The sequence below is a fragment of the Armigeres subalbatus genome, chromosome 2 (genome assembly GCF_024139115.2).
Source record: "Armigeres subalbatus isolate Guangzhou_Male chromosome 2, GZ_Asu_2, whole genome shotgun sequence".
NCBI lineage: Eukaryota > Metazoa > Arthropoda > Insecta > Diptera > Culicidae > Armigeres > Armigeres subalbatus.
In genome coordinates, this window is record NC_085140.1 from 346798037 (window position 1) to 346811005 (window position 12969).

Genomic DNA, 12969 nt, shown 5'->3' on the forward strand with positions numbered 1-12969 from the left:
CATCAGTCGAACAGAAACTTGAGAATCTCAATATCGGCGAAATATCGAAAAATAAATATTTGCAGAAGTTGGATTTCTATACAATCCCCTTTATCAATATCTCTTAATTTGTTCCAATCTTGGAAGAGTTGGTTCACACGCTCATCCGTTTCAGAATAACCTCACAAAAGTTATAGAGGTACTTATCTCGCATTCCGTTGACCATATTTTCCTCTACCCAAAAGTGGTTCCGTCCCAGCCACAAATGGCCCACCGAGCCAACCAGGAACAAAAGTCATTTCTCCAGCAAATCGATTCTCACCATTGGGTGTGTTCTCCACCGGCGACGACGGATTGCGACGCCGGAAAGGAAAAATAACTGATACCAACGACCGACTTTCTGTTTCGATGATTTATTCGACCGAACATTCCGCTCTGCGGTAGCGCTTTATTTTTTTCAACACATAGCTATTCGTCCTTCAGCAACTGCCGGTAGGGTTGCACTATCCGCAGCAAGTCGGCGAAGGGAAACTGCACGGCAGTGTCACCTCCCAAGCGGTCCAGCAGGATCTTGAGTGCGTTGTGATAGTGCTGCAGCAGGTTGTCCAAGTGGTCCTTGCGGAACTGCGCCCCGACACAGATGAAGAAAAAGTAGCCCAGGTCCAGGAGGGGACTTGCGTACCGGGAGGACTGCCAGTCGGTGAGGACGACATTTGTGGCGGCGTTGTTCTGTTGCGGTGATGGAATGTGAAAAAGGCGGGGAAGATTATTAGTTTTTAGCGATGAAAAATGGTGGCATTTTTGGTACAATGCAGCAACACTAATTTTGTCGGGACTGTATTTAGTATTTTGTCAGTCTAATCTGTTGTTGGTTCTTCTTCTTCATTGGCATTACATCCCCACACTGGGACATTGCCGCCTCGCAGCTTAGTGTTCATTAAGCACTTCCACAGTTATTAACTGCGAGGTTTCTAAGCCAGGATACCATTTCTGCATTCGTATATCATGAGGCTAGCACGGTGATACTTTTATGCCCAGGGTAGTCGAGACAATTTCCAATCCGGAAATTGCCTAGACCGGCACCGGGAATCGAACCCAGCCACCCTCAGCATGGTCTTGCTTTGTAGCCGCGCATCTTACCGCACGGCTAAGTGTTGTTGGTAGTTTTGATTAATATCTCGTATCCTATTCTTAGCGCCATGTACCAACAAATAAGTATTGCATTTTGGTATATGTTTCTGGTCTGCGAGTTACAAATTAAACATGTTTTAACTGTACACAAACCTTTGACAGTATTCTTGAAAAGTATAATCCTGCTATTTATTTACTTTAAAAAGCAGACATAGCACACATAAATACTGATTCCAGAATTGGTAGTTTGATAATATACCAACAACACTCCCGCAATTTTTCTGCTATTAGTTCAACATCTTTGTAAAGTCCCAGTCACTTACCTCATCATGCTTGTAGATAAGATTATTGATCCAACAATCACCATGGCTGACAACACAATAAGGCTCATTAGTTTCTGAACCGGTCGTCAGTTCCCGGAAAACTTTATCCTTTATCAGCTGAATCGTGTCCTGTTCTGCTGCAAATCGTGTTCTCATAGTCGTCAACGCCCGGTCATATGATTCTCTCATCAACGTTACCAAATCGTCATTTCCAACGAGGGCATCCTTTAACGTGAACTTTTCAAACAATTCTGGTTTCTGGGATTTCATTGCGAAGGAAAGGGCGTGAAGTCGACCCAGCTGTTCCATCAACACCTTAGAATGGTCCAAATCAATCGGCTTCAGTTTATCCCAGTCCCATTTTTCGTAGTTCTCGTCGTACTCCAAAATTATGGCAGCCTCCGGTTCGTTCTTTTCAGTGTCACAGTGAGCCAGATAACACTTCGGTACACCATAAAACCCTGCTCCGCTTTCACGGGAAACACCTTTCTCCGTCTGAAATTCGTAGAAAGCAGGCAGAATCTCCCGATAGAAAAACACCTCCCGCTTGAACAGAGCCAACGATCGCTGGTCATCATTCGGAGGCACTTTGCACCACAGCACAAACTCGCGATCGCCTTCATTCACGATAGCTTTGAATACAAAATTGACAAACCCATCGCACTCGATGGCGGTCTCCTCGTCAAAGTCCACCGAAAACAGCTCCGGTGTAAAACCCTGTTCGATAGCGACCCGCCTTATGGCCTCGTACAGATAGTCGTTCAACATGGGAGTGATCTTCTTTCGTGACGACATCATCACATCCAAATCAGCTGATGGACACTTGCGGCAAAATTGTATGAAGCTGGACAACTTGTTGAATGGAATGCGAAGAACTGTCTGTCTGTCGAATGGTTGAGTGTGTATGGATTTAAATAGCCGGCTCTTCGAACTGATAAAACCGCCGCTGTTTCACGCGGGTGATGGTTTTCGTGAGCTCGCATCGCGTCGATTGCACCCGCAACGTATCTAATCGGTGGACCAGCGGGGCTTGTTTGTCTGGCTCTAGCCGGTTGACGCTAAAAAGACGTAATAGTTGTATCGGGTTTGTGTATGGTTGATTGTTAGGATTTCACAAATATACCCAATAACAAGAATATTCCCAAAAATAGATACTAAGAGCAAGAAGGTAATCAATAATCGTATAGTTGAACTTTTATTAAGATAGAAAGGATTGGATATTTTCCTTATTATATATTTCCGTACTCTACGATAATAGCTGTACGGATTATTTGTTACCAAACAAATACAGCTGTCCCTTTGAGAAATTATGGAAAGAGAGATTTGTTATGAAATATTGAATTTGCTAACTTTTATCTCTTTCGACTTATTTCGCAATACATATTGATGAAGCAAAGCAAATACATTCAGTTCCCCGGAGACGAGCTAGCTGGGGTTGAAAGTATCCTTAATAAAGACACTAACAAAACATTCAGTTCCGATATATCATTGCAAGCAATGGCGTGATAACGGTTATTAAAGGTACGCGATCGGTGGAGTCTGATGAAGCAAATTGAGCTCGACGGTGGCTTACCACTTTGAAATCATTGCCTTCCTTTGAACAATGTGGAATCCCGAACGTTTTTTGACGTAGGACTACGTCTGTCTTTTCTATATTGGGGTACACTTTACGATTGCGAAAATCAGGGACCGTCACGAAAATATGATAGACTTTAAATTTTAATATCTTAGCCGCTTCTCGATGGATTTTCATTTTTTTTTTGGAACATTCGATCAAGGATGAGTTAACGCTTCTTTTTTTTTTATAATCTTTATTAAAGAGGTTTTTAGCCCAAGGCTAGTTCACCTCCGAAAACGCTTCTTTGTATTTATATGAAAATACTGATTTTTAACTATTTATTATCGAAAATAGATAAAAAGTTTAGAAATAGGTATACCAACCAATCACGTACATGCATCACTAGCACAGACATCAAAAATCAATCACTTGCGGGTTTGGATCTAATCCTCAGTTTGAACAAGATACCACGCAGACGCATCAACGCGATCGCATCGGACACAGCATCACGAAGGCGCTGGTAACATTTTCAACGGAAATCCATCGCATTGGTGGTCCTCAGTGTGTTGCTGCAGATCATTCAACCTCAACGAACCAGCATTTTATATGAGAAAGGGTTGACTATAAAAATAGCACTGTTGCGATCCCGTGCCGCCAGTGACGATGCTTTTATTACATTATTGGGAAAGTGCATTGGTGAAAGAAAATTGGTTCTTCTCAGGACTAGCATTTTCTGAACAAAAAGGTTTAATTACGAAAATGTACTGTTTCGGTGGCATCGGCGTTTGGCGTGGAAGCTTGGTTTCTGTTAGTGATTGCATCCATTCAAATTTATGGGCTTAATTTATTGAATATGACGACAAAGATATACTTTTTCCCATTGGTAATAATTATTTTGGATCTCATGTGTAAGATTATGGCGTGATTAGCGTGGAAAATACTTTGCCTTTCTTGTATACAACACTGATCCCACATATATAGGTCACTTTATAACGATCATTAGTCACTCAATTTTGCACGTTGATCAAATGGAAATGACCCATATTAGTGTGTAAATGATTGTGGGGTCAGTGTATTTGGTTATTGGGTTTTTGACAAAAATGCTTGGGAAAGAAAGTGCAAAATATTTTTTTCGCTTACGATGCGTTTTCCAACTAGGACTCTTCGCTAAAAATGTAACGTGCCTTGTTTTGATTTGTTTTACGTAAAACCTAATTTTTTGAAATCTCCTATTTTTTTTTCCCGCTTGCAAGGCAGTGGCAAATAACATTCTCCGACATTGTCTGCGGAATCCCCATCAAAATGGCTCGCGCCATTAGCCTCGCCCCTTCATTAATCGTTATGAGTGCACATGATATTTACACCCATATCAGATCACAAAGGGGCGGGGCTAACAGGCTTAATAACATACAAGAAAGCTGCTGTTCGGCGCGCGCGAGCCATTTTGATCGAGATTCCACAAAGAGCGGTTCGAGATTCGAAAATTTATTCCAAATGTTCAAGACTTAGCGAAAAATCATCAAGTGGCGGTCGGACAGTTTCAACGCAAGGTGCCGACAAGCGTTTAGATGCAGTTAGTTATTGGAAAGGCGCATTGGGAAATAAAAAATGGTTCTTCTCAGGACCAACATTTTATGGAAAGAAAGAGTTAATTGCGAAAATGGACTGTTTCGGTGGCATCGGGTTTGGCGTGGTAGCTTGGTTGCTGTTAGTGATCCCATCCATTCAAATTTACTGCATCATCTCCCTCCGACGCGCTATCAAATTCGCTATTTACGATTGAGATTTGCACTTTGAAGAAAGTTTATTTCAGATAGTCGGATCAACCTTCTTTTGTATAAAATTAATGAAAATGCCACCTCTTTGGAAACTATCTACAGCAACCACCAATCAGTGAACGTCGCTCGGACAGACAGATGGCAAGAGATAATGTTTGGTAATATGAAGAAACTTCGTCTTGAGCCAAATTTCTGTTGTTATTCCTCGCAACAATACGCATCTTAAATAAACAACATCTCATACCCAATTCAGCAACTTGCGGGAAAATTTTATAGGATTCTTAGAATTTGTCAAACGGTCTGTTGTCCGCGGAATCCCGATCAAAATGGCTCGCGCGCACCGGAAAGCAGCTTTCTTATATCTAATGAAGTAATTCCATTAGCCCCGCCCCTTCATTATTCGTTATTAGTGCACATTTTATTTACACCCATATCAGATCACAAAGGGGCGGGGCTAACGGGTTTAATCTATTCAATACAAGAAAGCTGCTGTCGAGCCATTTTGATTCGAGCGGTTCGACATTCGATGCAGCGGAGCGGACACAGCAGCACGAAGGAGTGGGTGGCAGTGTGGCAATGCTGAAAATTTATTTCAAATTTTGGAGGCTGAGCGAAAAATCATCAAGTGGCGGTCGAACAGTTGCAACGCAAGGTGTCGACAAGCAATTGGATGCAGTTAGTTATTGGAAAGACGCATTGGGAAAAGAAAATTGGATCTTCTCAGGACCAGCATTTCATGGAAAGAAAGAGTTAATTGCGAAAATGGATTGTTTCGGCGGCATTGGGTTTAGCGTGGTAGCTTGGTTGCTGTTAGTGATTCCATCCGTTCAAATTAATTGCATCATCTCCCTCCGCCGCGCTATCAAATTTGCTAGTTACGATTGAGTTTTGCACTTTGAAGAAAGTTCATATCGGATTGTCGGAGGACACCATTCTTAAAAATAGCCGAAATAAATGAGAAATAAGAATAATCAGAAGTGGCGTGAAACCAAACGCAAATATATTTATTTGCAACGTTTGATTTTTGCCCGCGAACTGGGAACAAGTATTTGACTTCTTGATTCAGTTGGCCTCCGAGCAGTTTGCTCAATGTTAATAAAACGACACAAATTATTATGGCAAATACCATCAATTTCGAATAGCTACGTAGTCCTACGTCACTTTCACGTTCAATACGATTGGGCTGCACCTTTGAGTATATTAACAAACTTTGCTCGGGATCCTTCCAGCTTGTGATCCTTCCAGCTAATCATAAATCGGCAACCTTATTTTATTTGATGAGTTCCACTAACCTGAAATATGGCTCTAGTTCTACTTCCGGAAGCAGTTATTTATCATTTATTTATTACTAGTTCATTTGTGGACGCAGCAGCGCCCGCGGCAAGTGTTTTTTCTTTTGTTTTTCAATAAAAACGGTTCATTAATTCATGCGTTACAAAAATTTAAATTTTCAACTTCTGTTGTCTGTGATTTTTTTCATTAAATGCTGTGTCTTATCTATGGTTGTCACTGGTTTTGTTTTGTGCATCTGATAGTAAAAAATAATTGAAGTGTCAAATATTTTATTTTTTGTGAGAATTTCCCCGCGTGCTGCGTCTGGTTATTTAGTCACCGGACAGACAAACAGGGCTATTATATATATGAAATAATATATTTCGCTGCGCTATTCCCCCGCTACTGCTGTCATGCTTCCGTCGGCTTCTTGTTTACATTTTTTTCACTCGCCAGCTATTTTCACTTTTTTCACTTCATTAAACTAATCACCGTTCTATGGCAATTAATAATTATTTAATTATTTTCCTGTTACTAAAAATCAAAAACTTTTTTAGTTGACAGAGTTCACGCTGGTGAGCAAAACGGATTTAAGGACGCGATTCTATCGCTTGGCGACAGCGATTCTGTCGCCGTTGGTATGGAAGCATAAATAGAGCATTGCCTGCAGCGACCCAACGATAGAATCGCGGCGACTAGTTGTCGCCGTAGCGGCGATGAAATCGCTTAGGTCTGGGGGAGCCTTTATACAGTTGATTCAAAAGTATAAAATTGTTAATGTCGTTTTTTTTTCTTAGCTTCTGACAGGATCGTCATTTGTGAGCTCCGAGTCTGCAATTTGCTGTCCGCATTCGCAAACAACGGTTTGCTATGACCTGTTAGTTACGTTGCCGAAATAGGAAAAAGGGCGGTTATGGGAGAAGGTATTTATTCGTCACGTCCGATGCACTCCGCGTGGATGACATTCGAATCGGTTCATTATGTCCACGGCGTCAATCCACAGTCAAACACTGTTGGCAATGGAGAAAAGGACAGCCCTATTTCTATACCCCTTGATAAAAAGCAAATAACTGATACCAACGATCGACTTTCTGTTCCGATGATTTATTGGACCGAACATTTCTCTCTGCGATTGCGCCTAATTTTTTCAACACATAGCTATTCATCCTTCAACAACTGCCGGTAGGGTTGCACTATCCGCAGCAAGTCGGCGAAGGGAAACTGCACGGCAGTGTTACCTCCCAAGCGGTCCAGCAGGATCTTAAGTGCGTTGTGATAGTGCTGCAGCATGTTGTCCAAGTGGTCTTTGCGGAACTGCGCTCCGACACAGATGAAGAAAAAGTAGCCTAGGTCCAGGAGAGGGCTTGCGTACCGGGAGGATTGCCAGTCGGTGATGATGACATTTGTGGCTGCGTTGTTCTGTTGCGGTAATAAAATGTGAAAAAGGAAGGGATGATTATGAGTTTTTAGTGATGAGAAATGGTGGTATTTTCAGTGTGCTGTGGCAATACTTATTTAGTCACGACTGATGCTGGACTATGAAGTCGAATAAATAAAAAAATCGATTTCTCAGTAGTGTTTTCTCAGTCTAATCTGTTGTTAGTATTATTTCGTATCCTATGCGTAGTGCCACATATAAATAATTTTGAAATTTCAGTTTTGTGCTTTTGGTCTGTGAATTGCAAATCAAATATCATCTATCTAAATACAAGCCTTTTTTTGGGGCTGCAAGTCTCCTTAATAAAGCTAATAATAATAATAAAAACTTTTTCAGTTTTCGTAGATAATCTAGGTGTGATTTGCTAAGGAAAAAAACAGATAGACATTGCTGATTCCAGAATTGTCAGTTTGATAATATATCAACTACCTTTCCTATATTACTCCCATTAATTCAATACCTTTATAACGTCCCAGTTACTTACCTTACCATGCTTGTAAATAAAATTAATGATCCAAAAATCGCCATGGCTGACAACACAATAAGGATCTTTGGTTTCTGAATCGACCGTCAGCTCCCGGAAAACGTCCTCCTTTATCCGCTGACTCGTATCGTATTCTGCCGGAAATTGTGGTCTCATAAAAATCAACGCTCGGTCAAAAGATTCCTTCATCATCGTTATCAAATCATCATTTCTAACGAGGGCATCTCTCAAAGTGAACTTCTCAAAAAATTCTGGCTTTTGGGATTTCATTGCGAAAGAAACGGCATGAAACCGACCCAGCTGCTCCATCAACACCTTAGCGTGGTCCAAATCGATCGGTTTCGCTTTATCCCAGCCCCATTTTTCGTAGTTTTCGTCGTACTCCAAAATTATAGCAGCCTCCGGTTCGTCATTTTCCGTATCACAATGAGCCAGATAACATTTTGGTACACCATAAAACCCTGCTCCGCTTTCACGGGAAACGCCTTTCTCCGTTTGAAACTCGTAGAAATCCGGCAGAATCTCCCGATAGAAAAACACCTCCCGCTTGAACAGAGCCAACGATCGCTGGTCATCATTCGGAGGCACTTTGCACCACATCACAAACTCGCGATCGTCTTCATTCACGATAGCTTTGAATATGAAATACATGAATCTATCGCACTCGATGGCGATGTCCTTGCCAAAGTCCACCGAAAATTGCTCCGGTGTGAAACCATGTTCGATAGCGACCCGCCGTATGGCATCGTACAGATAGTCGTTCAACATGGGTGTGATCTTCTTGAGCGACGACATCATCACTTGCAAATCAGCTGACGGCACTTGCGGCAAAATTGTATGAAGCTGGAATACTTGTTGAATGGAATACGAAAAACTGACTGTCGAATGGGTGAGTGTGTTATGTGTATGGATTTAAATAGCCGACGCTTCGAACTGATAAAACCGCCGCTGTTTCACGCGGGTGATGGTTTTCGTGAACTCGCATCGCGCCGGCTTCACCCGCAATGTATCCAATTGGTTGGCCAGCGGGGTTTGTTTGTCTGGCTCCCGCCGGTTGATGCAGAAAGAACGATGTAGTTGTATGATTGGGTTTGTTTATGGTTGGTTATTGTCATGAGGATTTCACAAATATATCCAATAACGAGAATGTTTCCTAGAATAATAAATAAGAGGGAAATCATCTATGTTGTGAAAATTACATTGAGATAGAGTATGAGAATCGCCAAATTGGACAAGTTCGGCTAATATTTTCTATTCTATCATACTTTATGGATCATTTGATGCCAGACAAAAACATTTGTCCCATCAATCCCTTAAAGAAGTGATGGGATTTCACAACAGAATGAAATATTGAATTCGGCAAACTTTTATCTCTTTCGACTAATTTCGCAATATTGCTCGCTTCACCAAACAGCAAATAGTTCAAATCCGATATATCGTTGCAAACCATGCCGTAATAAAAGCTATAATGTGATGTGATAATGATAATGAAGCCAAAAGTCCCTCGCTACAAAACATTGCTTCTTGCTGGTTCCATTTCGTCTTAGTTCTGGTTGATGTGCTGCGTTAAAAAAAATCAACTGATCATTGGTCACGGCGGCACTAAGAAACAGATGAGTGAGTCAAACTCAAGCAAGCAAACCATCCCGCTGGAATGGGATTTAATCTTGAGGACACCCGATGAAGGGTAAAAATAAGTCAGAATCCTAATAAATTTGCGGTCAGTTGCCATAATCCTTTCAAAGGTATTTCCATCGGAAAAAATATCGATGAAAAGGATAAAAATATGATATCAATGGAATGAAAATGGGTAAAATTCCACACCTTTTTACCACCCCTACCCCCAATGATGGTTTGACAAAAAGCAGGGTCAGTTCTGAATCAATGGAGATAAATCTGCTTTCGTCAGGTGGCCTCTCGGTTTCCAATGCGCCAAGCAAAGCATTCTGCATTAGATTTGATTGCTTTTATTGCTTTGGTTCCGTTGGCAGACATTGAATGGTTAGAGTGAAACAATGGGTTTGGATAGACAGTTCGTTTTTGCGACACCTATTGGGTTTTTTATTTACATATAATTCATTTTTTATCCAAATTGATCAGAAAGCTACGTTAAGGAATGTTTATGATGGGACGCTATTCATATTTTCAATTATGCCGAAAAGAAGACCGTTCACAAATAAGTCATTCTAAAATAATAAATTTTATCTTTTTACATTTAATCACTTTTATCTTTTATCTTAAAATTAATTCCTATTCGCCGACTGATTAAAGATCCAAAAATATTAAATCAAAAGACATCTTCGACATCATCAAACAACGACCATTCCTTCCGGTGGGACATATACAATTTGGTTTTCATCGATGAGGTTAGCTTCAACAACCGTGGTTTGAAACATGAGATATGGGATACTCCCCAGTTGGGAAACCGAGCATGCTTCCGAGCAAAACTGTCGAGCATGCTGGTTGAATTTTATAACTTTCCACGCGTAGATGTAGATGTCGTTGCCCTGTTTCCATGGACCTTGTAGTGATACCTTGTAGTGATCACTCGGGTGCTGTTGTTTTGATGGAAGCCCAAGGAGCATTTATGGTTCTTGGAGACATCGACTTGCTCTTCAAGTATGCTTAGAAACCACGATAAATCATAGCAGCATGCAGGGTACCAAATGGTTCACTGTGATAAGGTTGTCCGTAACAATTTGATACCATCCGACATATCACAAGAGTTGTTTTCTCTCTCAAACTTTCTGCCTAGAGATTGATTCAACCGGTTGTTTTTCTTGCCAAATAGAAACTTAAGAAACTCAATCTCGGTGAAACATTAGCAAATAAACATTATCATAAGTGCGTTTCTCATACTACCCTCTATATCAATATCTCTTCATTTGGTCCAATCTTCCAAGGGTTGGTTCACACCCTCAACCGTTTCAGAAAAACCTCACAAAAGTTATAGAGGTACTTATCTCACATTCCATAGACCATATTTTTCCTCTGTCTAAAAGTGGTTCCGTCCCAACCACAAATGGCTCACAGAGCCAACCGAGAAAAAAATCATTTCCCAGCAAATCGATTCTCACTTTTGGGTGTGTACTCCACCGGCGACAACGGATTGCGTCGCCGGAAAGGACAAATAACTGATACCAACGACCGACTTTCTGTTTCGATGATTTATTCGACCGAACATTCCGCTCTTCGGTGGCGCTTTATTTTGTTCAACACATAGCTATTCGTCCTTCAGCAACCGCCGGTAGGATTGCACTATCCGCAGCAAGTCGGCAACGGGAAACTGTGTGGCGGTGTTACCTTCCAAGCGGTCCAGCAGCTTCTCGAGTGCGTTGTGATAGTGCTGCAGCAGGTTGTCCTTGCGGAACTGCGCCCCAACACAGATGAAGAAAAAGTAGCTAAGGTCCAGGAGGGGGCTTGCGTGCCAGTCGGTGAGGGTGACATTTGTGGCGGCGTTGTTCTGTGCGGTGATAAAAGTGAAAGAGAAAGGAAGATTATTAGTTTTTAGTGATGAGAAATGGTGGTAATTTTAGTGCGCTGCAACAACACCACTTTGTAGCGATTGACCACTGGACCATGAAGCCGATTAAATAAAGATTCGATTTCGTTATAATATTTTGTGAGTCTAATATGTTGTTAGTAGTGGTTTTGATTAATATCTCGTATCCTATGATAACCGCCATGTATAATGAATAGAGATTTTATTTTCATATTTCATGCCAGCGAATTGCAAATAGGTACAAGACTTAATCAGTTTTTCTTAAAAGTGTAGTTCGAGTTTATATTTGCCCACAAAAGCCTTGATTTCAGAATCTTTAGTTTGAAAACACACAATTCAGTCCAAGTTAATTACCTCATTATGCTTGTAGATAAGATTATCGATCCAACAATCACTATGGCTGTCAGCACAATAAGGCTCATTGGTTTCTGAACTGGCCGTGTCCTGTTCTGCTACAAATCGTGTTCTCCTAGTTGGCGTCGCCCGGTCAAACGATTCCTCCATCAACGTTTCTAAATCGTCATTTCCAACAAGGGCATCCTGTGACGTGAACTTTTCAAACAATTCAGGTTTTTGGGACTTCATTGCGAATAAAATGGCATGGAACTGACCCAGCTGTTCCATCAACACCTTAGAATGATCCAAATCGATCGGCTTCAGTTTATCCCAGTCCCATTTTTCATGATTCTCGTCGTACTCCAATATTATGGCAGCCTCCGGTTCCTCCTTTTCCGTGTCACAATGAGCCAGATAACACTTTGGCATGTCATAAAACCCTGCTCCTTTTTCTCGGGAAGTATCTTTCACCGTTTGAAACTTGTAGAAAGCCGGCAGAATCTCCCGAAAGAAGAACACCTCCCGTTTGAACAGAGCCAACGATCGCTGGTCATCATTCGGAGGCACTTTGCACCACAGCACAAACTCGCGATCGTCTTCATTCACGATAGCTTTGAATACAAAATACACAAACCCATCGCACTCGATGGCAGTCTCCTCGTCAAAGTCCACCGAAAACAGCTCCGGTGTAAAACCCTGTTCGATAGCGACCCGTCTTATGGCCTCGTACAGATAGTCGTTCAACATGGGTGTAAGCTTCTTTCGCGACGACATCATCACTTCCAAACCAGCTGACGGGATTTTGCGGAAAACTGGGGACTGGGGAGCTGGAGACAACTTGCTGAATGCAATACGAAAAACTGACTGTCGAATGGGTTAGTATGTATGGAGTTAAATAGCCAGCGTTTCGAACTAATAAAAATCGCCGCTGTCTCACGCGGGTGGTGGTTTTCGTGAGCTCGCATCGCATGGCGCATATTTCTCTCGCAACGTAGGTATTTAATCGACGAGCCAGCCGGGTTTGTTTATCTGGCATCAGCTGGCTGATAGAGAAAAGACGATGTAGTTGTATGATCGGATTTGTTTATGGTTGAATGTTGTTATAATTATTTCACAATATCAAGAATATTCCAAAGAATGTTAACTAAAAGGTCAATCAAAAATGCTT

General features: G+C 41.5%; 3 protein-coding genes across 4 annotated transcripts; all 3 read right to left on the reverse strand.

Moving 5' to 3' along the window:
- Positions 1–376: 376 nt before the first annotated feature.
- On the reverse strand, positions 377–2443 carry LOC134217041 (uncharacterized). The gene is made up of 2 exons (XM_062695798.1): positions 1434–2443; positions 377–708 (listed from the first exon to the last, which is right to left on the reverse strand). The coding sequence occupies exons 1-2, from the start codon at positions 2229–2231 to the stop codon at positions 448–450; spliced, it is 1059 nt and encodes a 352-aa protein (XP_062551782.1). The 5' UTR covers positions 2232–2443; the 3' UTR covers positions 377–447.
- A 4388-nt stretch (positions 2444–6831) lies between these two features.
- LOC134217042 (uncharacterized) lies at positions 6832–9098 on the reverse strand. Its single transcript, XM_062695799.1, has 2 exons — positions 7964–9098; positions 6832–7460 (listed from the first exon to the last, which is right to left on the reverse strand). The coding sequence occupies exons 1-2, from the start codon at positions 8759–8761 to the stop codon at positions 7200–7202; spliced, it is 1059 nt and encodes a 352-aa protein (XP_062551783.1). The 5' UTR covers positions 8762–9098; the 3' UTR covers positions 6832–7199.
- A 308-nt stretch (positions 9099–9406) lies between these two features.
- On the reverse strand, positions 9407–12700 carry LOC134217043 (uncharacterized). Of its 2 annotated transcripts, XM_062695801.1 has the most exons (3): positions 12009–12700; positions 11820–11915; positions 9407–11426 (listed from the first exon to the last, which is right to left on the reverse strand). In XM_062695801.1, exons 1-3 carry the CDS (start codon positions 12576–12578, stop codon positions 11187–11189), a joined length of 906 nt encoding a protein of 301 aa, XP_062551785.1. In that variant the 5' UTR covers positions 12579–12700; the 3' UTR covers positions 9407–11186. The 2 variants fall into 2 exon arrangements, with proteins under 2 accessions (XP_062551785.1, XP_062551784.1); XM_062695800.1 differs by having other exon boundaries at positions 9418–11426; positions 11820–12689.
- Positions 12701–12969: the final 269 nt, after the last annotated feature.

What these genes read in the sequence shown, in the direction of transcription:
- LOC134217041 (XM_062695798.1), bottom strand. Translation starts at nt 2,231, where the DNA reads ATGATGTCGTCACGAAAGAAGATCACTCCCATGTTGAACGACTATCTG. An exon ending in TTATCTACAAGCATGATGAG is followed by an intron (nt 709 to 1,433) that starts GTAAGTGACTGG and finishes TCACCGCAACAG; the next exon opens with AACAACGCCGCCACAAATGT.
- LOC134217042 (XM_062695799.1), bottom strand. Translation starts at nt 8,761, where the DNA reads ATGATGTCGTCGCTCAAGAAGATCACACCCATGTTGAACGACTATCTG. An exon ending in TTATTTACAAGCATGGTAAG is followed by an intron (nt 7,461 to 7,963) that starts GTAAGTAACTGG and finishes TTACCGCAACAG; the next exon opens with AACAACGCAGCCACAAATGT.
- LOC134217043 (XM_062695800.1), bottom strand. Translation starts at nt 12,578, where the DNA reads ATGATGTCGTCGCGAAAGAAGCTTACACCCATGTTGAACGACTATCTG. An exon ending in TTATCTACAAGCATAATGAG is followed by an intron (nt 11,427 to 11,819) that starts GTAATTAACTTG and finishes ATCACCGCACAG; the next exon opens with AACAACGCCGCCACAAATGT.